A 27,058-nucleotide genomic window follows, 5' to 3' on the forward strand; every position below is an offset into this window, starting at 1 on the left:
TACACATTGGCAGGGGTACACAGAAGGATATAAGGTATCTAACACTTGCCCCCCTCACTCACACGCAGGCGAAGCAGCGGGCAGAAATTAGTCTGTGATAAGTCTAAGATTTTTGAAAAAAAAAACGCATTTATTATTATTATTAAACGACAAGTTTAGCTTAATTTATTTGTCTTAGAATATTGATGCTTATCAGATTAAATAGCATTTAACGTTATTTAATATAGCGTTTACTGTATACATATAAGACACTGTCAATAAAATTACTGTTTACTGTCAGGTCTGGACTAGTAGTTTTAGTGAAAGCTTTATAAATGAATACGAAAAGAAACGTGGGACGTGCGGTAAGACGTATTTGTACGGGCAGATAGATTGGCACGATATAATTGTACTTATTTATGTTATAATATACTTATTTATGTCGGTATATATTTAAACATAAATAATATATAAATTATAGAAAATATGTCTACGCCGTCCAACAGATTGTCCTGTGCATTATATGGATGTATGCCGAAATATTAACTTCAGTCCTACGTAGTCGGGATAAGTCTATGTTCATTTTTATAAACTTCCCCTTTTAGCAATGTCGTGACTTAAAGTATCAAAGTACAGCTTAACCTTTAAGATATAATATATACTTGAAGATACTTGAAATTTGGAGAACGAGAGAGAGAGAGATCGGGAGAGACGTTTGTTTTGTTATGTATATGCGCTGTGCGCTCTAAGTATAGTTTTGCAAAATTTGGATTTTAAGGACAGCGTTACACATATACAATTAAAAAAAAATAAAAAACTATGTGAAGTCATTATAATCGGAACCACAAACAATCACATATTATGTATTAAGAAGTATTAAGAAGTAGTAGTACGTGAAGATTATCTCAAAATATTACAATCAAAACAAACAATTTTTCTTCGAAAGTAAGATTCGTTTTACTTTACAAATACATTCAAAGTACTTTATTATTATTACCTTGATAGTTATTTTCATAATTCATTTAAGATTTTCACCGACCATTAATAGCCGTTACACTTAACAAACGTGACTGATTGGAGTTACGTAATTAAGATTGCCAAAATCGTTCCTTAATTCCGTTCTACCTTCAACCTCGAAACTAATGATTCTGTAGCATACCATATTATAATAATAATCTTAATTTTGTTTAAACATTAATGTAAAAGATTTTACGTGCTACTTTTATCGATAAAAAACTCTTTGTAACATTTTACTATTATGCAGTAATTGACTTTTTAATTAGATTCAATTAAATTTAATATAAATAAGTATATCTTTTAAATATATTGTCTAATTTATGTTTTGAATTCGTAAAGTTTTAGTGTGTATGTACATATGTTCATATTTAATAATACCACCTAAGCAATTTTAGTTTTCAAATATCTTAACCCAAATATTGTTAGAAAGAAATCGCTAGAAACGCTACGCCGATAAGACCGCCTTTTGTACTTCAGTTCTTATTTCAAGTTAATTATTTTTAATTTTTTATATGTGTAATGTAGTGTATACAACATAATAGTATTTTAATGTTGACATTTAATAGAATCATTTTTGTGAGTATGTATTAAGCATTTTTTTACTTATAATTTTCATTCTCTCAGACATATTTACTGTATTATTCTTAAGTATCAAATAAAATGGCATTTTTGGTTGTGTTATCCGACTGTCACGTAATATTATATTTAGGTAACATTATAAGCCCAAGTGAGCTAATCGTGTGGCAATGTTTGTTGGTTACGGTATGGTCTCGAGACGGTCAGTTCCCTAGAGAGTAGGATAGCAATGGCCTCGCATGAAGCTCTTGCTCGAGGGGAGCTTCTAAATGTGAAGGCTACAATAAAGTAATATTAAAATTTGTAAAGGACACGTTTCGTTCTATTTTTAGCATAACAAACAAAAATACAATGTATAAATAAATGTTTTTCAAACGATGGGTGACAATGTTAAAAAAATAACGATTAATTTATATTATTTGCTTACCTATTATACAGAAAGGTCGCCTCAAAAATTTGAGACGACCCATCGAGCCTTGATATCGAGACCTGCATCCTGACGACCACAACCTATTAAAAAAAAGTTGTTCACTGTTGTATTCAATATCATTCATAATCTAATATGTACATAATAATAATATTCGTAATAATATAACGATTACAAATAAGAGCTAAATACACAAAAGCTTATTTCAATTTAAATTATCAAGTGTCTCATCAATTTAGCTTAGTATCATTTATAGTTTTTAATACGTTAATACCTCTTGGCCGCACGCTTACCGTAATACATCAAAGTTTGTTTAAATCTACTTAGTAAGTCTCTTTAGTGCATTTGAAAGGAACGCGTAATATACATACGGCACTGTTGAATAGGTATATAGTATTACGAGTATGTTGGTATATAATTATGAATTCAGATTGTATATGACGTCTGGCCTGTGTACTCATTTTCTATGTATAATTTATATACCCCTGCGATATAATGTTTGATATGGTTCATAAAATTAAATATTGTATTTGAAATGAGTACTGATAAATTACCTGACGCGCGAAAGCTCTTAAAGTTTATCTGCTATTGCGTTTCTGTCTTAATAGCCGTTTGAAACACCGTGAGTTATTAATAATTATTATTATTAGCAAGACGTAAACAAATTGTGCAATTTATACTCTTCATCTTCCTATCCTATAACTAAACATTTTCATTTAAAATTAGAATATACTTAAATATCGCTTACAATGAAGCTTTAGATATCGCAATAGCTTATCCCTGAATCCACTTACGCAAATGTAAATTTTAAAAGGCAAACAATTAAATAGGGATCCTGATGGTCACCACCGTCCATAGACTTTGGTACTGCAAGAAATATAAACAACTCCTTACACCGTCAATGCGCTGCTAACCAGGGAACTAATAAGTTATACGTCTTACGATTGTAGTTACAATGGCTAACTCATACTTAAAACCGCTACACAATAATGCTGGGATATGTTTGGTAGTGGTATAATTGATGTCTACGTAGTGCTCACTCAGTGGGCTCTGAAGCACTCAGAAACTCCCGATGGGAGAATTATGAAATATTGGCTAAAGACTATACAGTATTAAAAATAGTTTCGTACCTTAAAAAAAATTCAATTGCGAACCATACGACGACTACTGTCTCCATGTAGAAAAGGACGATTCCAGCCTTCGCTTCGTATTCTTCGATTGTTGAAAATACCGACAGCGACAAACACATGAACACCATCAAGAACCTATTGATTTAAGATTGATGTTATTTCCATTTAATAAGAGAATTATATACTTTTTAAAGAATATGTATTTGTTAACATAACATGAATTATAATTTATGTCAAGATAGTTTAGATAGGAAAATATGTACAAGAGACTACATACATGAATATATTCTAATATGATTATAATTAAGAATAAATATAGTAAAGAAAAAACAAAATTTAACACTAACAAAAATATAGATATATTAAATATTTATTTAGACATTATCGAATGCCCTGTTAACGTGACCTATGAACAGGGTTGGACAATAATAGCAATCAATGTTGAGTGGTAGAAACAAAAGAAACGAATACAACGATAATAAATGTACAATAGGTTAATGATCTGACTCACACAATCATATGATATAGGACGGCCTTTACACCCCTCGGCCGTTCAAGGAAATTATAGAATTTTGATTGAAGGCGTCGGTAACGCGCGTCGCGTCGCGTGGCGCGGTAGCTAAGCGGCTTGCCCAGCAGCGACATCCGCGGCGTCGCCAGCCGATCGCCGCCACGCTTACACTCACTGCAACCAATCACTTTAATCTCACCTTATAATATAGTCAATTATATATATTTACGTATTTATTACATTATATACAAAGCCCGGTCAACAGACAAATGTAAGTAAAAGCTGGGTCATTTAATTTTACGTTCCTTTGTACAAGACAAACACTTGCAATCTTGAATAATAGAGTCAGGTCAACCTGCAGCTCAATTTGCCTACCGAATTTGCCGAGCGACGAGTGCGGCCGTGTGTTGTTAGAGTTTTCTTTTTACAGGTGAAACAGTGTACTTCAGTTAAATTTAAGCGTAACACTGACTCCGTAATTACTGTAGGATTTGTTGGACAAAATATTTAGTAGAATTACATAAGCTACAAACATTTATTTACAAATGTATGTGAGTGTGTACATTATTGTACTGTTGTTCTATTAAAGTTGTATGAAAAATGATGGGGAGGTGCATTTACATAAACAAACCGCAATATGATGTTAATAATTCGTGAGTTGTTAGGTGCGTGTCTTGTTTGTCATTTGCGTTATAATATTCAACCGTTGGAAAAACATACACTGTTTAATGTTTATTTTTGTTGCCCTCGCGTTTTTATTTTGCATTAGTTCAAATAATATGCTCTATTTTAATTTAACATTTTATTAATAGAGATAGTGGAAGGCAAGGGAAAAGAGTTAAGGATGCTGTTAGTTTTAACGATAAGGTAATAAAATTAAAGTTTTTTCAGAACTGAAAAAAATATTTCTGCCAAATGTGAAAGTTTTATAAATATAGACTTAAGAGAGTTAGATTAAATCATTATAACAAAAAAATCCCGCTTCATGAACAATTTATACTTATTTAATTACTTACATATTTCTATTACATTATTACTAATAAAAAAGAGAGCGAGAAAATTGTTCGAGATTAAAGTTGTTCGTTTAAATTGACTTCAATAAAATAAATGCTTTATATATATTATTATTTTCCTTTGTTTTAAGAAGTATTTTTAATTATTTCAAATCATTCAAAAATATTGTACTAGTTTATTATTGTACTCATACTTATTTTACTTATACACAAAATTTATAGTCCTTGGCTCTTTCTTATTATTATAATAATACATTGTGTATCGATGCTATATGTATGCTATCTGCAAAATAAATTATCGTTGTTGTCGTTTACCCTATTTAGTTTTACTTATTGACAAGGCCTGGCCTTAGTGTTGACTAAAGTTTAATTAAAAGAAGTCAATTGAATTTATAAATACCGAGAAGAACGAGAATACATAGAAATACACCTCGGAGAAGAATTACGTATTTGAAGAACGCATCTGTTGTCAAAAATAATCATTCATCCATCTTTTATTCAATAAATATGATCATGAAGCTGTCATGTTTTCATTTCTTTCTACAAAGAACGTCGTTATGTCTATTGTCTATTATATGTTTTTTTTTTATTTATCTCAGGAAAACAGACAATATAATGGGTCAACGGATGGAAAGTGGTCGTCCATTGACATAAGAACTACTTCTTACATCGTAAATGCGCCGATCAACATCCACAGGATCTAAGCTCTTGTAACTGGCTCAATCACCTTTCCAACCGGAACATAGCCGTAGAATGTATTTAAAGCTGTTTGGCAGTAATATAAATGCTAAGTGGGTGGGAACCTATTTTTACTCGATGGAAAACCGCACTTACGCACGTGGTAGGGGGGGGTATGTGAGAAAAGTACTGCATCACTCACATCGAGTGTGCATTATCTTCGTTTCATCCAGTAGCTCAGGCCGTAGCCGTTTCGTGGCCACAACATCCTACTATAACTTCGTATTGCTCTCACTTCTATGACTCTTTGCGGTTTCTACAGAAGAGCCCATACAAGCGCCGGAACAGTGTTTCCAACCTTCCTACATTGGTAGGAGGCGGCCCATGGCAGCATTGATGAGCTTTAGGACGATTTAGATAAAATGCTGCCACGATAATGTCGCCTACAATGGTATAGGAGGGCCAAAAACAGATTTTGTGACAAAAACCCTCAAGCCCAGCATCCCGACACAAAGCCGTAGCCTCGTCCAGCGATACCACCAGAACTCTCCACAGCCTCCATTATTCGGATACAAGGCATTAAAAGGCATCGATGGTCGACCTGAACCGAACTGGGTCGGACCCAACCGACCCGTTCAAAACTATCTACTTATGTCGAGGTAAATACTGTATGTAAAAAAAGGTTGAAAGCGTAACTGATTACACTTATTCAATGTTTTGACTGAATGTCTGCCTTATAATTTCATAAAAGTCACTTACCACGTTTTGAATTACAGCTATTTTCTAATAACTGCTAATGTTATTTGAAAACGTTTCAATCCAATGTATTCATAAACTTAACCATAGATTCTTAGTGTTATTAAAGTTTTCTTTGCTTGAAACACAAATGAAAACAGTAGCCGAGAAAATCTCATTAATAAATATCAGTTTCAGCTGAATCGTTTAGTTCCTTTCAAAAGGTCAAAGTTTTCTGTCGCAGCTTTTAACTGTTAATAATACTGTAACATTTACAATTTATGGTGATGTTTATAAAAAAAATAAAAACCGTTTACGTTTCATAAAGTCGGTTAACAGTATTATATTTTAGCTGTATGTAATTACAATTTTAAAGAATGATAGGAAGTGGTCTGTAAATGTTTGTATTAATATATTAAAGTTAAAATAGGTAATACGGTTACAAGCCATTAAGTACTTCGACAGTTAAAGAAATAATCTTAGCTTTAGCATTTTTTATTGAGCAATATTTTTAATCATAATAACAGTAAACAATAACAGTCTGTAAATGTCCCACTGCCACCCAGGTTAAGGCCTCTTCTCCCTTTTCGAGGAGAGGGTTTGGAGCTTATTCCACCACGCTGCTCCAATGCGTGTGTTTTAGTGAAATTCGACACATGCAGGTTTCCTCACGATGTTTTCCGTCACTATCAAGCACAAGATGAATTATAAAAATAAATTTAGCACATGAAAATTCAGGAGTGCTTTTTTTAATCATAATAGATGACCATTGTATTGTAGAGAAGCTAAATCTATGTAAGAAGTAAAACGTTTAGCGATACACGAATTTATCTAATAATGAAAATATATCTCTTATTAGGTCACCGCAGTGTCCGATTGATGTTTTATGTAAAACAACTATTGGCGCGTCTTTGAGTAATACTCACCGTATGCCGGCCTTGATAGCAAACGACATGACGCTCTCTTATAGCGTCATGCATTCTCTTCACTGCCGCTTTCTACCAAGTAAGTAGAGAGAGTAGTGCGTTTACTACAGACTTCGCCTTTATGTATATTGTAATAATAATAAAATATTTTTTTTTATTAAAAAAATCTTTGTTTTATTTTCCTTCAATAACCATCTATTTCGATGTTTTACTTCTACGGTCTACTGGGCTTTTCGTGGTGGGCACAACTTCATGACATTTTTTTTAAACTGTATTTCAATAGAGTTAGACAAGATTGTTTGCACTATGTTATTTAAAAAAAAGTAAAATTTTAATCTGCCGTGCAAGTAGTACTGAATATATTTAGACGAAGTCTTGATGATGCGGCGTGGGTTCTGAGATTAAGTGGCTCAGACTCTGTTGTAACGTGTTGGGTACACGGCGTTTTATTTTAGATTTACTTAAAAACGGAGTTTGAGATTAGATGGTGTAATTTCAGTAGGCGTAGTCGACTATTTTTGCTACTGTTACAGTAGAAGTTGTGCTTATGTATGCTAGATTTAGATTTTTAACACTAATTGTATGCTATTCTACTATAGCTACATGGGGTAGCTCAAACCAAGAGTGTTGAAAAACTAAGGAAATTCATGGTGTTAAGCTCATCCATTAAAACCTAACGTTTCAATATCCCGTATGGTAGTGCTAGCTGATGGTATGAGAGTTGGCGTTAGGACTTGTAAGCTGATCTACTGCCAAACTCTTTTACCTAAAGTGTTATAATACCAAATAAATAGAGCTAATTATGATAGTGTTGTTTTAGTGTTGGTCAACATAGTCGGATGAGACCTCTGCTTACAGCAGTCGTATCGCCAATGCTCCGCGGGAAAATAGCGTTGGGGGCTCGCGTGTCTTTTTTCCCACCGTCTGGTAGCCGGGACGGCATTGAGCTGCTTGTATGCATTAACGTGGGGAAGCGAGATCATTCTCTTACTCGAGGAGAGTACCATCGTAGCATGAGAGGAGCACGGTGCGATCGACAAAGTAGATGCATACATCTTAAAATGATTTCGCTCTTGATCGGATATGTATCGATTACACGCTTTACCGGGGGTTTACGGGGTTAGAATTCCACACAAGCCAGTTCTTCCCAAAATCTGGGTAACTTTGAAAAATTTCCTCTGCACCACAAACAAAAATGCGGCCTTTCTACCCTTGTTCTTTACATGACTTGCCACGTGGTACTAGAAATTTGTTGTTGTTGGTTTGAGCATACGGCCTATAAATGAGCTAGCCTTTATATTCTAAATTAAGAATAATTGTTTATAAATGAATGAATTACTCCCAGCCGAGTTTTAGCCACACCATCCAATCTCAGGGACTTGGTAACTGCGCAAATATGTGCGCAAACACGGGTTCATTCTCTATTCTAATTACGCTCGTAATCCTTATTCTGCTTTAGCATTTACCTAGATACTACACAAATGGGTTGATTGAGGGGATTTTTCATAATGCCATTGGGGTAATTGGTCTAATATATCTAAAACATTTGATCAAGTGTGACAAAAATGCTTTTACATAAGTTTAAATATTCTTTTGTTACAAAGAAAGTACGAGTAGGTTCTTAATCTTAATGTGTAATACCTCATACAAACAATTTGTTTCTATAAATGTAATAAAGGCCTCTGGGTCTGAGCCAAAAATAAGCGTTCCACAAGAAACGATTTTAGGGGCTTTACCATTTTTATTATATATATAAATATTTACTTCTTTGTAATAATATATTTAAATATTTTTAAATGTATTTACAATATATTCTTTAAAATAATTTAAGGTTTTAACTAAAATAAAATAGTATTTTGTCATCGATTATAATTTAAATATGGTAATCTCAGATTCAACGCGTACGTGTTAAAAAACTTATCGGCTAACTGACGTTACCCCTCGATTAGTATATAGTGTATAATATCGATTATTTTTATTTGATTATTCATAATATGTAGGCAGAATTTTATAATAATTTAACATTGTCTTCTTGATTGCAGCATATTTCGATTAATTTTATAATAATATAATGAATAATTAACGGACAGTCGAAAACAAAATTATTAAGCGATCCTATATAGTTTTATATGCTTAACTGTTATCTTCATTCATTACATGACTGATAATGCGCATATTCAGTCTTAGCTACGAGTGTCTCAAAATTATATATAAATAATAAGAAGGTAGAACTGCACCTGCCACGGTTCTATTAAGTGCACGAGGTTGTTGGAAATGAGTTCGCATATTCACCTTACTAGAAATAACATTTTTAATATTGACTAGACCACCTGCAACTACTAATAGTCTGTCTTAGGCTTCAGAAATCGATAAAAAGGACTTATTACTTCTGAATCTGTATAATTTTCAATAATATGGAAAAGTTAATGTACTGAGCTCACAAGCTTATAATGTTTAAATATGATTTATTGGGATTTAATACCAGACTAAAAATAACCGAATATAAATATTTTTAGATGAAAATGCAGTTAAAAATTATTTTACTTAATAAAAAAAGTGCGGGGTTTACCGAATGGCTGACCGAATACTGACATCGTCAGTATCAATAATTGATGGTTATTGAATTTATAATCATGGGAAACAAATAAATAAATGTGTAATAAAATAATTAACAACAAAGAGTTACGTTAATAAGGCAAATATATTTTTCTTATTGCTATGGCAGTAAAGTGTATGAAATGGCATGACGGAATAAGAGATCGTCACGCCATTTGTCGCCACGGTATACGAGTCTATCTTAGACCAAGGCAATACATGTTTCACGTCCATAAAGTCTATACTCAATGTAAGTTATACGTACGTACTATGTTGAAGTATTTTGTAATACGATTAGAAAAGTTAAACTCTGAAATTTGTTATAATTTGAAGCACAGATGTGCTTGGCATATAACCTATAAAACTTTCAGAATTTTAGCCTGAATGCAGCCGAAAGCCGTCTACCTAGATGCGCTTTATAGCGCGGAGGTTAAACTAAAATGGCATGGTATCAATAAATGTGTGCACTACTATAACAATAAAAAAAATCATGCTTACCACTTACACTAAATGAGACAATATTATTTAATACAAATAAAATATTTTTTATTGGCTTATAAAATTGCTATTTTAGTGATGGAAGAAAAAATTACGTTTTAAAAATATCGAAATTACTAAGTAAGTAAACTAAATACTTAAAAACTGTCAAGACAATTAATTACAAATACAAATATTTTAATTATGAAATCGTATTAAAAATTTATTGTTATTTGTTATGTTCAAATTAGCGCATGCATTGGTGCAAGCTAGTAATATCACAACGACAAAAATTTATATAAAATAATTTGAATCGGTTTTTTTTGCTTATGTATGTTGCTGGGTTCATTTACACATTTAGATATTATAAATGTAATAATTTTCAAAGTAATTGAATTTAAAATAATTCACATTGAAATAATAGGATTATGTAAAGCTTTCAACGTTTAAATAGAAAGCTTTCGGTCGGTTTTTAAATTTGAATATTCCAACTGAATTAACGTAATTTCTTAAAAATTAGAATAATTTTTGTCTACGATTCTGAATTAATGTACACTTAATGAATTAAAATTATGTTTTTCAATTTTATAACATCACAAACTATTTAGTTGTTTGCTGGTATCATTTGATTATTTTTAGTTCGTAAAAATGTTCGTAATTTGGACTAATAATTCACGCAAATGCCATACGGACTAGTATTTAGGCACTCAGCTTACCAGACTATTATTAATAAATAAAAATGGAAATAAATATTTTGCTATTCAGCATTTGATATTTAAACAGACGCCAGCCGGGTGCTGTTGCTAAGAAATGACTTATAGTTACTCGTATTTAGTGTATTTATTTGTGTAAATCGGCTGCTTCATAGTTATTTATGACTACAAATTATTGCACGTCTCAAACACGAAAGCGAGTTTCACTGTCACTGAATGGCTCCAACTATTACCCTGACTTTGACTTTAGTACACTGTTAGCTATAATAAATAAAATTTCTATAATTAAAAATAAAGTTGTCTGTTTCTAAGTGTAAAAACACAGAATCGGTTTTTAAATAAAATAACCATATCTAAATCAGTTCCATTCATTTTTAAAATAACCAATTATTTATTTAGCTAATGACGTATTCATGTTGGATTTTTAATTTTCTTAAATGCTTAATTATTAGCGGTGTCATACGAGTATTACGGGATGCGTAAGCCATCTAGTGTTTTAGCCCTTATTAGAAGTTGAAAATATAAATTACCAGTAAGTGGTTAAAGAAACGTTAGCAAATTCTGTCATTTGTCTATTAAATGCTTTGTAACAATTTAGAAAGTGTAATACATATGTATATACAATCTTTTTAAAGAGCTCTTTGATTCAATCCAGCTGCGCGTTAGGTCGGGGAGTGTCAGCTTCGGGGTCAAGTGACAGATTTCTCGTTGGTTGATTGTGATTTTATTAAATCACCTTCGACTACACTAGCTATTATCCACTATTATGAAATATTAATAAGAATAAAATTTTGGAATACCTTCTTTTTATTGGACAAATTTATGTTGGGAAATTATGATTAAATATTAAATTGTCCTATAATCTATATAAATAAAAAATTGTGTGTTTGTATGTTTGTCCTTTATGCGTACCTAAATCATTCATCTGATTATGATAAGTTTGGGTAGTTGTTCTGCATACGCCCGAGAAGATACCTGGTCCGAAAAAAAAAGATTTTTTTCTTTATACTGTTTTCCTTCAATATAAACATTTTATTTAGATCCTTGTTCTGCCTTGTTGTTATAATAATGGTCTGTATATATACAATTTGTACGCCTCTCTAATTATCTATACTGATATTATAAAGATTTCGATTTTTTTAAGTTGGTGTAGGCGCGTAACGTAAACTTCGATATCCGGCACCTGTTTGATAAATTCTATCACCATTTGAAAGGTACTATTCCAGATGTACTTATATAGACATATAAATTAGTTAAGGTCTTGATGATGTTCGTCAACTAAGTCGGAAACATTCGTGCATCTTAAAAGCTTTCACGGTGTGCGCTGCGTGAATAGTTAAAAGTTGCATGAAAATAATATACGGCTGAAATGTTCCTCGGGAAAGTTCTAAAAGTCCGCGATATAATATTGTTAGAGATAATTAATACATCAATTACTATTTATAATGGTTATTATTTGTTATAAATAACTTAGAGTAACCATTTTTATTGCTTTGCAAACGTAAACGACACTACGTGTGTCTGTTTAGTTTAATCTTAAAGAAGTTAAATTCTTATTAAAATAAATAACAAATTATTTTTAAATGCTTCATGTGGATAAATATTGCGTAATTAACACTACAATTTGAACTAGTGATTTTAGAAATATTACAAGATATTTACAAACGAATAGATCGGTTAGCGAATTTTTATATCTCATCGATTAAAAAATAGCACAGGATAAAATATTTATTTTTCCGTACTAAGTCGGGACAACAGCAGTCATCTATATATCACTACATATAGATAATAAAACATAAAAAATAATAAAGAGGTCTCATCGAGTAATAAGCCCAAGTGATTTATTATTTATTTATTTTTTTTATAAAAGATTAATATGGAAAATTAAAAATATTTCCGACACCAATACAATATTATTAATTTACTTATAAAATTATAGATTAAAGAACAAATTTCAAAACAATCGTGCATATTTTAAATATAAAACTTCATTTTTTTATTTAGAGGATAAATTTGATATCAAAAAACTTTGAAAACACGAGAAATTAAAAGTTAGAACATTAGAACCTAAAAGTCACCATTTTCCCCTCTTCCCTCCCTCTGTGGCACACCGCTGATGATACAAAGCAAAATCGCCATGCTGGGGATGGACGTTCGCTGCGACCTTAGTTCAAGGGATTACATCGAGGCTATTATAAAAACAGCTTCACGGAAACTCGGAGTTCTGAACAAGGTGCGACGTTTTTTCACGCCACAACAACTGTGCCTGTTATACAAAACACAGGTACGGTCTTGCGTTGAATATTGCTCGCACTTTTGGGATGGCTCCGCTAATTACCTACTGGAGGCCTTGGACCGGTTGCAGCGACGTGCAGTACGCATTATTGGCGACGTAAAGGTCACAAACACCCTTGAACCTTTACAATTGCGTCGCGAGATAGCAGCACTGAGCGCTTTCTATCGACTGTTTCACGGCGAGTGCTCTGAGGAATTATTCTCTCTAATTCCTGCTTCCCCCTTCCTTCTTAAGACCACGCGAGCTGGTTCTCGATGTCACCGTCTAACTGTGACATCAATTCCATCGCGCACAAAGAAATTTGTCAACTCTTTTCTTTGTCGCACTACCAAAAAATGGAATTCCTTACCAGCTCACGTGTTCCCTTCCTCTTACAACCCTGTGAAGAGGCATCTTGCGGGCCGGCAAGGCGGGGACGGCTAGTACAGAACATTCTTCCCGACTGTACTGGCCGTCGTCGCGTTTGGACTCTACTACCACTTACCATCAGGTGGAGTAGAGTCATTTGCCATCCCGGCGCACATAAAAAAACATAAAAGAACCTAATAAAACAATATATGTTTACAAATATTAAATATGCTGTTTTATCTAATTGTAAAATTATAAATATTTTTTTCTTTTTACTTAGTACCTTTGTATCAAGAGACATACTTGGCTGTAATCTTGACGATGTTAATAAGATGTACAATTAAGTAGCAGCCAAGTTTGACGTCACCTTAAATTATTCTGATCTCTATGAATATATATAATGTTACTAAGCTAATTTTCCTTGACATTAAATTTTAGCTTTAACCGTGTTGATAAATTAGTTTCAGGGAAGCTTTTGTTAGTGAATAAATATTGTAATATTTTACTTATAAAGGATGTTTGTTTTAAGAAATTGAGTATGTAAGTAAATTCCTTTTAACACAGTGTTAACAGGTTATTTTTCTATGTACTTATGTGTTGTTTATACTTTATGAAAATGTACTAAAACAATGATATATTACAATGATGAAGATTGTATGTATTGCGTATCAGCTCTTTTGTAGTCGGTACATTGATGCATCATGAAGGGTGAGCTTTCCTTTACCCGAGTCATCGATCTCCTTGGGCGCCAGTCGGGTACGACATCGTTACCGGACTAAGTTTTTTGTTTAGTGCTGACAATAGAAAATGTAAAAAATATTTAATATTTTTATTAAGCAGTTCAGAAGAGTCTCGATTCTTTAATCAATGCGTAAAGGATCAAGACACGCGTCACTATTTTGGTATGAAATTCCGATTTAAAAATAAAATATTCGGCGATATTTTTTTATTTGATTGTCGTAACTTGTCTTGTCTAAAACAATTATATATAACATATATAAAATATATTTTGTGCAATTCAATCTCCAAATCCATAGCTCTAAGCTTCATAAAGATATTATTTTATATATATACGGTAGACAATAGTTTATATATTTTGTTATTAATACGTATTTGAGACTAGCGAAGAGTAATGCCCATAAATGGCACAAATACGGACGTAAAACCGCAACTTCGTCCAATCGATCTGTTTGAAGTGTTATTCTTTCTAGCATACTAAGGAAAATAAATATGCTCTTTATGGTTATGGAAGTAGATCAACAAGAGACGCTAAACATTTTTTTTTGCAATAGACTAGAAACTCAGTAAAGCGGCAGTGGTGTCTGTGTCAGCAAACACTTCTGAACAAGCTTTAAATTAGAAATTTTGCATTTTTAAACTAGTAACTTCCGGTCTATTACCGACGAGAAAATTGTAAAAATCTAGCACATTTTAATTAATTCCTCTGACTAAATTAAAGGGTTTCAACTAGATAGTCACTTTTTTCTCAAAGGGGTAATCTTCCAGAGATACCCAGGCCCTGAAGGCTGAATTGGAGTCAAGTTAAGTGGTATTCCAATAAAACCACTGAGATGACCGTCCATGCCGAGTATTTTCACATATGCATGCCTCTCTCGTGCCTTCGTGGCTTGTCGGCCGAGGGTATCACTATTGTAAGATATGAACAAACATAGTGTTGCCCTCGCAAGAGACGGAGTGAGTACAGCTAGTTAGCAGTGAGTTTGTAGTGGGTGTTCCAACGCACGAGGCGCCGGCGAGTCCCACATGCCCCCACTTTATGTGGGGGAAACGCGTAAAAGAGATTATCTAGCGAGATAAAAAAGAGCCTTAAGCTGCGTCGCAGTATAAGCTTATAATCCATGTATGCGTCACAGAAAAAACGTTATTTTAAGGCTCCAAAATGATTTTGTACTATACTATGATGCATTTAAATTTGTGAGCTCAGCATTTAATTTCGCTTCCTCGATTTTTTTCCAGGTTTAAAAACAAATAAAATTGGTTAGGTTAGGTTTATACAATTTTAAGATAAAACAAATGCTTGTTTTGCTATCATATTATGCTAATATATTATGTTTAACTTAGAAAGATGGAATCACGCATGCGAATAAACTTTATAAAATGCAATTGGAACCTATACAAGGAGACCAGATTAGAAGATACGAAGTTTTAAAGCTATATGTGCCTCTTATATTATCTTATCATGCATTTTAGTTGCGAAAAATGTAAATCCCCATCAAAGAATTTTTTATCTCGAAAAGACTAGAAAGTATAATTTTCATAGCTTGTGTGCGAGTTGTTAAATACGACACCGTGTCTTACAGTTTTATAATAGGAAGACTGATTTAATGCTTCTAAAGTTCTAAGCACTTCACCAAGTGGTCGTAAATTGTTCAGTAATTATTTGTAATTTTGATCTCATGAGATACGTTATCTTTCTTTTATAATTAAAATTATAAAATTGCTATGAGAGATCTCTTAGAGATTTTGTTATAGTAGAAATATCAACTTTTTATGTAGCGCCTAGAGACATTATTCATTTCATTATTCACAGATATTTATGAAGTATTTTTATTAAAATTTGTTATATTCAACAATTGAAAGTCGATTCTATGACTATATTACTTTTAATTTAAAATATGGAAGTACCTACATATAATCAAAGAGTAAAATGCCATCCCATTAAACCAAGACATATATTTTTATATTTTAATAAAAATATAAGAATTTAGTTTGATTTTTTGAACAACTTGTCTGCTAATTTGTAAAAAAAGTACCTTCTACTATGTTAAATTTATGAATTATAATTTAATTATACCATTATTTAATTCAGGAACATTTAAATGTTACCATACCACATCTGTAATACCAATATAATACCACACCTATGCACCTATATGAGCGTAAGAGTGGTTTGACGGAAAAAAAAATCTATTGACGTTTAGTATACGATGCGATAGGAATTTAAATGCATAAACGTTTTATTCGCGATGGATGAATTTAATATCAACAAACAATATATTTTATGAAAATTATTTACCATTTTCATAAAATATAAAGCCGCAAACAATGTTTTCGGTTCGATATTAGTGTAATATGATCACAGTATTATATAGAAATATAATCAGTGGCGTAGCTTTGCCTTGATGGGCCCTGTATCAAAATTTGATGGGGGGCTTCGCCTTAGTTGTGGTGACTGATTTTTTTTTCAAATGTGTTTCATATTTTCATTTCTTACCGGGAAATAAAGCGTACGGTCTTAGAGCTCGAATGAGACTTTGAATAACATTTGACGAATTTCTGCTTACCCGGAGCCTTACTCTGTACCTAGGGGGGCCCGTATCTTTGACACGGTTGAGACGGCGGTAGCTACGCCCATGAATATAATAAAGAAGACGAAGACAAATCGTGCGCGTTGTTCCGAAGTCAGCTCGTGACCACGACAGCTGCAACTCTTTCTAAATTTTTCGGTAGGATAACAAAAACAAGGTATAAAATATATGTATATAAATCATGACAGTTAACTATTTTCTCAATTATACTTTAAAAAATTAAGACGAGGATTATTAACAATCGTATACAAGGCAATATTCCTTTTGATTTACGATCAACGCATAACCTACATTATAATACATTTGAAATTTGAAGGGAACATTCGTTTACAAAGCGTTAATTTTATTTGGGGACTTCACATACTTTTATCTGCACTTGTTGTTTTTTATATATATTTTCAATATCTACGTAATCCGCACCGTGCACTTTTTTTAAACATAAAGGCAGATGGGAAAATGTGCTGTCTGATGGTTCACCTCTGCCCATTAGACAGTGGCATTATATGAACGGAATCCAAGAATTTATGACATCCTCTGAGGTCTGTAATTAATTTCGCTCACTCACTGTTGAAACAGAGATACGGCAATACAGAATAGTTAAGCTAAGTCTAGGAAAGCGAGCTCACAATCTTAGAACATCTGGAACCTCAAAATTACGCTTATAACTTTAAATTCTGTATATTGATTTTTTTATTTCAATGTATACTAGTATTCACTCAATGGTCGAAATCGACCATTTTTGAAAATTGAATGGAAACATGAACAATTTTTTTTTTACTCTTATATCCGAGTTTTTATTGATGAACTCAATAAATATAATAAAACTCGTGAATATCTATGGAAAAAGAAAAAGAAAATATGTTACCATATATAGGAAAAAGGTTTGACCTGTTTTATCTTTGTCTATTTGCATGTATATAGATGTTGATGTTGCACATTTCAAGTGTTTACACTTGAATTCTGTATCTAAAATATATTTTTTCTGTTGAAAATACTTTTTATCATTCAGACAAGATCAATAAATACGGTACTGTCAAAGCTCTGCTGATAAAGCATCATGGTCCAAATAGCGGAGAAAGTGAAATTTCCGTATACTAATTCCAAGAAATCCCAATTTAACGCCCGTAAGAGACAATAAGAATATATTCTTTACCTTGATTTAAAAGATAACCGTATCAGGTGTTTATTATGCTTAAATTTGAAAATAAGTCTTAAGACGATATCTTCTTAAAAATATGCTACACAAAATATATAATTTTACGTACACACCCAGACACACTCACTCGAATATCCTTAAAAAGGTACATCTTAAAAACCTTAAAAAGGAGTTAATAATGCTGTTTTTAAGGATAAAGCTACTTTTTACTTTTGTGATTTCACGAAAACGCTGACCAGCCTGACTTGAGTATTATTTTTATAGTATAATTATTTTTAGGAATAATTTCGTCATATGCTAACGCCATAAATTGCGACGTTTGTAATGTGGTTTCAATTCGTCATGTACGAATAAATTATGGGTACGTATAACGTATTCATTTTTCCTATTATCATAATGGCTTGTATTTGTATTGGTACATATTGAATGTTCGAATTAGTCATCGTCCGGTAACTTCTCTAGTAAATAAAATTATACTGTAATGAAATAATAAACAATAAAACAGAAAATTTCGCAACATGTTCCAATATCAAGTAGCGGAATATCGTTATTGTAAATTTAATATTGATTTGTATTTATTTAAGGCTTTAATGTAAATAATTATATTAAAAAAATATGTATATATTTATTGGAAGTCATATTGAAAAATGTGAAAGAAACAGCGTGAATATGTCCCATGTACTGGGTTTAGACCTCTACCACCTTTGAGAAATAAGTTTGAAGCTTATTTCACCAGTTTTACTTTACCATTAGTGTCGGTGGATATACATGTGGCAGATTTTCATCCGACACATGCAGGCTTTCTTTTTCTTACAGTGTTTTCCTTCACCGCCGAACACGACATCAACACGAAGACAAATTAATGAAAATTACATTTCTAAAGCGGCAAGCCTTGGTTCAAATTAATGTGTTCTAAGTCACTGGGCAATCTCGGCAATCTAAAATAATTAGATATATATGTATTTATTTGTACATAACTTATATTTTAATGGTTTGTTTTCATTTAATAACGTGATTCAATTTGATGTAGCATTCGTATGTATGTGTATATTTATTCCAAAATATGGTAATATAGATTGAATTGGAACCAAACAGACTAGAGTTTGGGGTACATATTAAATGGCAATCTTTAATGGATTGTTTGATTTAATACATGACTTTATTCAGTAATAATAATAATTAAGACATCTCAGAATTAATAAAAGTTTGTTAACTGGATATTGTTAAAAGTTTTATACTTTATTTGGAGTACTACTAAATTTTATAGTAATAAGTGGGTATATTGGAATTTAACAACTTCTGAATTAATTGAATTGAATTATAATAATTGTAGAGTAAAATAATTCTATTAATAACAATATATATATGCTTGACTTAATCTTAAAATGCTACAAGCTGACTTACGGTGATACGCTATTTTCAGGTGACTGTAATTTAATAACTATAGTCAATGCCGCATATCACATCTCTCATTTCGCAATCAACATCTACTTGCTTCGAGTTTGTTCTTACAGAATAACTCCACAGATGATCAATACATGAACGACTTCGTTAGCTTGGGTTACTTTCTTGCTTCATAACCTAAACATCTAAATGTTTGGATTCATTATATCATCAAGTTTAAAATAGCACCTCATTATTTATTAAGGGCTAAAAAAATTATAGCAGCGTATTCTCTGTATAACGTGAAAACATACAAACTAGCAAACATTTGCATGTTAAATAACATTTTTATATTTAAGTATAGCGTTCAGAGATAAGTGCATGTTTGTAGAAACTAAATAAAATAAGTACGAGTAGATACCCGATCAGAGATTATTACGAAAAAGAGAAAAGTTGAAAGGTTGTAATGTTTTCTATCCATATGTGTGTTTGTGCAATAAACCTAAGTTTGATTATATATTTTCTAGGGCATATGCATAAGGGGTTGGGTACTAGTTTCGTGCCAGTAATATTCAGAAGGTATACGATATTATACAATAGAAGTTTCAAAGAAAATTAAATCACATTTAATTAAATTTAAATAATTATTATAAAATCCTACTATGCTGAGCTTTGCGGTACTATTAAAATAAAATATGTGATTTTATTATCAAAGTGAATGGTTTTATAGTATCTGTATTATGTGGTAGGAATAATTACGGTAATTTTAAAATTATGAACATAAATTGAAACAGATGATAATTTTTAATTTATAATTTTACTACTACTAGAAAGAAAAGAAAAACATTTTCTCTAGCAGAAACTAAAACAAAATTATCTTAAATTTTCAACTAATAAAACTGAGTAAGGTTCAATAATGAAATTTCTATTTTTTCGATAATATGTTATGGTATGGTATGTATATTTGAAATTGTATTTAAACAAAATATAAAAATATTTGTTTTACTAACAAATTTATTATTAAAATATTATTAATTTTTTTTTTCAATTGAATTTCGTTCGATAAATATTTTTTAATATTTTTTTTTAATGGTTAGTTAGAGTTTGAAGAAGCTTCAAGAGCGAAAAGGATATTTAGTTACGAATATAGATTTTTATTAAAGTACCGAAGAGAAGAGATTAGGGGAATTCTAAGGATTGGTCATCATCTAACTACGATAGCAAAAAACAAACTTTGGAATTACTTTTTTTTGTAAGTAAAATAAGTCGAATAAAATAATTTATCTACTCAATGTCTACTTTTCAAATAAAAACTTAAAATATTGTAATATTACCTATGACGTATAGCATCTTCATGTACCCGAACACGCCTTGTTGATTTCATTTCACCTGAACATTTTATGCCAATCAATAGGAATGTTATTGTAAATTACAGAATGTAGCTATTAATTAAATTATTTGTTCATTACGGATGAACAGTTAAATAAAAATTCCTCAAACGATACGATATATTTATTTATAAGATTTATATTTGTTATTCGAATAGCATACATATTATGATTTACAATTATTGTAGGACAGTACCTAACATGTATTTTCTGTAAAAATGTATGTGTATACATGAGTAAAGTATAAAATATTTTTGTTCAGAAGAATGCAATCAAGGTTTTGAATGTGACTGGTAATAATATTAATTGCCTGATATAAATTTCATGATTCGTAGTGACCTTTATAGAAGTATAAATTTGCATAGTCGCGGCGGCGCTTTGTATTCTTGCCGCCTTTCTTGTAATCATAGAATTTAATGCTAAAATCTGTTGAACCCAACACAACGTTAATGGTAAACTATCGATCCAAATATAGAAGGGCACTTTGTGCGCCATCGAGTGATATACTGTTAGCAATATATCATAAAAAGACAAAATAGTGCGACACAAAGGGCATGCTATAAATTACCTAATTGTTTTATATATAATTTAACCAGCGATACAATCTAATATTTAATTAACAAACATAAATTAGTAGTAAGAAATTAAAACATCGGGCATTACTTTACATACCTTGAATTTCACAGCCAATCTAAACAACTGAAAACTGACATCCATAAATATTTACATTCCGGTCTTTAGACGTGAAATGCGTAATCGCGTGCGTTACGGGTTACGAGCAGAGCGCGTAGTCATCAACAGTATCAGGGTGGCGCGGCGCGGTGGCGACGAGCGCGCGGCGCGTGGCGAGCGGCTCTGGAGCGCCGGCATAATAGTTGCCGGTGTGTGTCAGCCGCAGCGCGCGGCGGGACTAGGGCGCGGGCTACGGGCGCCGACTGCCGAGTGCCGAGTGCCGAGTGACGCGGCGCCGCGCGCCGCCGCCGTCGTCCGCCCAGCGCGCCGCCCTCGTCCGCCCGCACACCTCTAATTCTAATTGCTGTCCATCTCCTACGATCCAGGTCATCGTGCCCCTATTCGAATTCTTTCCGAACGGAAAACTCGTTTAAAATTTGAATATTCAATATGTACAGCACATCCCGCTTCAATTTTTCTCAAGATTATATCTTGCAAAAAGTAGGCAATAATTTTCTTTTATGAAAAGCCAGTTTCCAGATACAATAGAAGGAAAAACAGACTTCAACCGCATTGTAACATTGTTATATTTTTATGAAAATATAAATATTCCATCAACCTTATACTGACGCATAATATCAAATACGAACTCAATGTGATTTTTATTGTATATTTTTTATGCTAGTAAAAAATATGTTATTTATATTATTGGTATTTTATGTTAATAAAAAATATAGCGCGATAAGCGTTCCTTTACAGTGTACATAAAGCATGAACTGCATTTATAGTCTTAAATAAGGAAGTACGTATATAATTTTACTTTTCATTGTAGGATCGATATCGTTTATTGGAATTGTTTAGTAGCTGTAGTGTCAGCCTATTAGTGGGCACAGATGACAGGCCTTGCCACTTCTAATGAGAGGGCTTCTAACCTTTGCAGCTCATTAGTTGGAATGTCAGCTTATAAAAGAATACATGCCTCAATGTCTAAGCTTATTTTTATCAGGAAAATAAAATATGCTTATATTGTGTATTAAATTAAATATTACTTATTTAAAATCATATGTAGAAAACACTATAAATAAATATGACATTAAGTATCTTGGATGATGGATTGTTTTAAAAGTATAAGAAACATACATTACATATAAACAACATTCGTATTTATGATATTAATGATAAAGATAAATGGATATACTGAATTATTGTAATAACTCCTTATATACTATGTCTTCTATTTTGACATCCCAAGTGGGGCCGAAAAAAAGTTAGTGGGTTTTTCTGTCAAAGATTCTCAGTAGCAGCCCGGAGTTTAGGTGTTGAAAGTGTGCACTCCCGTGCCTCGGAAAGCACGTAAAGCTCTTGGTCCTGCGCCTGAACTCAACTGAATAATGACGTGGTCGTGGTTTGCCGTCTCATGGCATTAGGAGAGTAAGGGAATAGAGACGCAAACAGGTGCACAAAAATTTAAAACAAAAATGTTACTTGAGAAGTTAAGACTACAAAGTTACAACCGAGTTGTGTAGTGTAAAGTTAAATAATAAAATTAAAGAAAAAACCTCAAAACAACGATGACAAAATGACAGAAGGTCACTCTAATTCAGATAGTCTGGACACCACGGTTCAGAAATTGACGTATTTAGCACACCGCCGTCTGTGGGCTAATGGCCGCAACATATAATATAACAAGAAAAATACTTTTGATATATTACTTTTTTATAACTTTTGATAGACTTTATCGATTTTGATAAAATAAAAGCTAAACGGTACCTTGAAATATATCTTATAATAATTTAGTTATTTCAATTTGTAATTTTTACCTCTTTCAAAGATTAGCCCGGACAATCAGATGGACAAAAATAAAAAAATATTTAGTTTTGGTTTTAGTATCTCGCAAATAGCCACATTAACTTTATAAGAGGCGGTTATTTTGAAATCACAGACAGACACTTCAATTTTATTTTTTTGTGTATATAATGATATATATTATATTATTATATAATAATCGTATTAAAGCCTCACAAATAAAATATTAAAGTTTTATTTGATAGAATTAATGCAAGTCAAAAGCATGTTGTCAGTAATGGTAAAACCGTATTCGCAATACTATAATATATATATATAATACTACATTCCATTATCAATTATCAATTAAGTCAATATTTACCAATCATAATGTTACAAAAATTTTACGTTTTCGAAATTAAGACGAAACAAAAGACTTACCTAATACTAAGACCATAGACCGAGTAAATAGCTGCCCGTACTACGGTTTTTACGTCTAGGTTTAAATTTCGAAAATCTCTGCGCCAGTATAGGAAAATATTAGTTAATAAAGTGTATTCATATTCTTACAAAAGTGTTTAAAGATTTCATTCATCAATTGTTCAGAAATTTTAAAATAAATATCAAAATACATTATGTGTGCTACACTTTGAGTTCATGTGATTTGAGTATCAACATTATATGTTTTAAGGATAATTTATCAAAATGTTACATTTTCTAGTCAAGTTGTGACAATACTCTAAAGGGTTTCGCCATTGGTTATATTATTTTCATTTCGCAAGACCGTTAACCGCGGCCGTGACCGTGGCCGAAAATTTTCAAATTAAAATATGAATAGAAAATTTTAATTATCTGCTTCATTTGTTTTTTGTCTGATAATAAGATTGTTATAATTTTGGAAGCATTTACTGGAAAAGGTTTATTTATGTATTTATTTATTTTTTTATATTTGCCGGGAGGGCAAATGACTACTCCACCTAATGGTAAGTGGTAGTAGAGTCCAAACGCGACGACGTCCTGTACAGTCGGGAAGAATGTTCTGCACTAGCCGCCCCCGCCTTACCGGCCCGCAAGATGCTTTTTCTGGCCTCGTTTGAAGGAACCCGGGTTGCCAGAGGAGGGGAACACGTGAGTTAGTAAGGAATTCCATTTTTAAGAAGTGCGACAAAGAAAGGAGTTGCCAAATTTCTTTGTGCGCGATGGAATTGATGTCACAGTTAGGCGGTGACATCGAGAGCCATCACGCGTAGACTTATGAAGGAAGGGAGAACCAGGAATTAAAGAGAATAATTCCTTAGAGCACTCGCCGTGATAAAGTTGATAGAAAGCGCTCAGCGCTGCTATCTCTCGACGCAATTGTAAAGGCTCGAGGGTGTTTGTGATCTTTACGTCGCCAATAATGCGGACCGCACGTCACTGCAACCGATCCAAGGCCTTCAGTAGGTACTTAGCGGAGTCATCCCAAAGGTGCGAGCAATATTCAATGCAAGACCGTACCTGTGTTTTGTATAACAGGCACAGTTGTTATGGCGTGAAAAAACGCCGCACCTTGTTCAGAACTCAGAGTTTCCTTGAAGCTGTTTTTATAACTCTCGATGTAATCAATTGGATTAAGGTCGCAGCGAACGTCCGTCCCCAGCATAACGATTTTGCTTTGTATCACCAGCGGAATGCCACAGAGGGAGGGAAGAGGGGGAAATGGTGACTTTTTCGCTGTGAGAGCGCATACCTGTGTTTTCTTGGCATTAAACTCAACAAGATTGTCAGAGCCCCATTTGGCAATGAGCTCTAACGTCCTATCGAGTTCAATGACAAGATCCTCCCGCCTCTTCTCAATTTCCGCTCGCCCAGCATCCGTGGTATCCACCATGCACTGTACTATCGTCTGCATAGCAATGTATGTTCCCAAGAGAGAGCATATCATTGATATTCAAAAGAAAGAGTGTGAGAGATAGCACAGATCCCTGGGGGACCCCAGCATTCACTACATAGAATTGTGAAGCGCAACCATTAACTAAAACACGAAGACTGCGTTTGTGTAGGATGCTGGCAATCCAGGTGCAAAGCTGAGCAGGCAGCCCATATGCCGGCAGCTTGGAGAGAAGACTTCTGTGCCAGAAGCCGAATGTCTTGGAGATTTCGAGGCTGACAGCCAACGATTTCCCATGCTTGTCGATTGATTCACCCCAGAGGTGTGTTACGTACGCTAGAAGATCACCTGTGGACCGTTTTCATTTTTTCATCATTAATTAGACAGTGATCTTCTAGGTAATGGATCAGTTGGTTGTTTAGTATCCGTTTCATCACTTTACAAAGTACTGAGGTGATAGCTTTTGGCCGATAATTTTCCGGGTCAGACCGATCTCCTTTTTTGGGAACCACTTGCACATTAGCTCTTCTCCAAGCCTGTGGCACACATCCCGAAGAGAGAGAAAGTTGGGACAGGCGCGTTAACACTGGAGACAACTCCGCCAAGCACTTCTTTAGCACTATGGCTGGTATTCCATCGGGACCGCTAGATTTCCGTACATCAAGTGATTGCAGCTCTGCCCGCACATCACATTGCCTGATTTTGATGTCAGGCATCGTGTGGCCACATGAAGATATTGCTGGTGGCAGCGCACTGCAATAATCGATCACGGAGTTATCGGCAAAGAGTTTAGCCAGGAGATCGGCTTTTTCCTGCGGACTATGAGCTAGCGACCCGTCCGGATTTCCGAGCGGTGGCAGCGAAGGTTGGCAGAAATTGTTTTACCTTACCTTTAATTTCAGAACACCAACCGGCACGATGGTCCACCTCGAGATTATACGTGGCCTGGTGGGGCAGCCTCGCGAGCTGGTTAGGCACGCTCGGGCCCCTGTTCTCTGCCACCCACTCTGCCACGGGTGGCCAGCGGAACAGCCGTTTCTTCGGGTCTCCCTGTCCGGCAGGTCAATACAGTTTTCCCCGGCATTCCGGTCAACAGCCGTCTCCATTGGACCAACACCTATCGTGGCAATGCTCGCTCGAGCACTGGCTGTACGCTGGCTGACCTCGAAACGCGACTGCAAGCAGCCACTTCACCATGCGTACGGTGGTAACAAGCCAAGTTTAGCATCCTACCACCAGATGAGCAGATGGTCGCTCAGATATCCCTTAGTCTTACGACACCCATGGGAAAGAAAGGGAAGTGAAATGTATTCCTTCTCCGTCACTGCATGGATACAAATTTATAGAAAAAAAAGAACTCAACTGTTGGTACTTAATGTACTCACTATAATTATCTTGCATTATCTTGCAATATGCAAAAAAAAAAACAAATACATAAACTGACCATTTTATGTAATTTTAAATAAGCTAGTCACTTCTAAAGTAATTATTGTTAGTTTGGCTTGCATTAAAAATTTTATCAATTTGTAAATATTAGGTCCTTACATATAAAATTAGCGTTTTGTCGTACTGACCAATTTGATCTGAAATGTCTCCTCTTTTGTTAAGAATTCCAAATTCAATTTTATAAATTCATTTAGCTGGTACATTTGAGTTTTGAAAACAGTTATTCATTTGTTTTTTCATCATAATTTTTTTCTTTGGCGTCGCTTATTACTGCACAATGGAAAACATGAAATATCGGTATATTTACGAGTACGAGTTCTACCGTGGCACCAGTGCTGCAGAAACAGCTCGAAGGATAAATGATGTGTACGGCGCTGGTGTCGCAAAAGTAAGCACGATATGTTGTTGTTCAACGTTTTCGTTCTGGAAATTTCGACCTTCAGAAGCAGCCCCGTGGACGGCCGGAGACCAAAGTGGAAAATGAAGAATAAAAGGCAATTGTGGAAGCGGATCCATCACAAAGCACTTCAGAGATAGCTACATTCTTCGCGGTAAGTGATAAAACTGTATTAATCCACTTGAAGCAAATCGGGAAAGTAAAAAAACTT

At 33.4% G+C, this 27,058-nt stretch overlaps 2 protein-coding genes across 4 annotated transcripts in view; one reads left to right on the top strand and one right to left on the bottom strand.

The window, feature by feature from the left end:
• LOC126771739 (potassium voltage-gated channel subfamily KQT member 1) overlaps positions 1-21,911 on the bottom strand; it is a 49,719-nt gene extending 27,808 nt beyond the window's left edge. For all 3 annotated transcript variants that reach the window (XM_050491829.1, XM_050491820.1, XM_050491811.1), the window contains exons 1-5: positions 21,350-21,911; positions 20,624-20,678; positions 3,641-3,814; positions 3,130-3,264; positions 2,000-2,082 (exon numbers count right to left, since the gene is read on the bottom strand). In XM_050491829.1, the coding sequence (XP_050347786.1) occupies positions 2,000-2,082; positions 3,130-3,264; positions 3,641-3,814; positions 20,624-20,673 (442 nt within the window). In that variant the 5' untranslated portion in view covers positions 20,674-20,678; positions 21,350-21,911. The remainder of the gene's footprint in view (positions 1-1,999; positions 2,083-3,129; positions 3,265-3,640; positions 3,815-20,623; positions 20,679-21,349) is intronic.
• Positions 1-27,058, top strand: part of LOC126771913 (glycylpeptide N-tetradecanoyltransferase 2) — a 251,084-nt gene that overhangs the window by 82,708 nt on the left and 141,318 nt on the right. The window lies entirely within an intron of this gene.

This window comes from Nymphalis io, chromosome 1 (assembly GCF_905147045.1).
Source record: "Nymphalis io chromosome 1, ilAglIoxx1.1, whole genome shotgun sequence".
Lineage (NCBI taxonomy): Eukaryota > Metazoa > Arthropoda > Insecta > Lepidoptera > Nymphalidae > Nymphalis > Nymphalis io.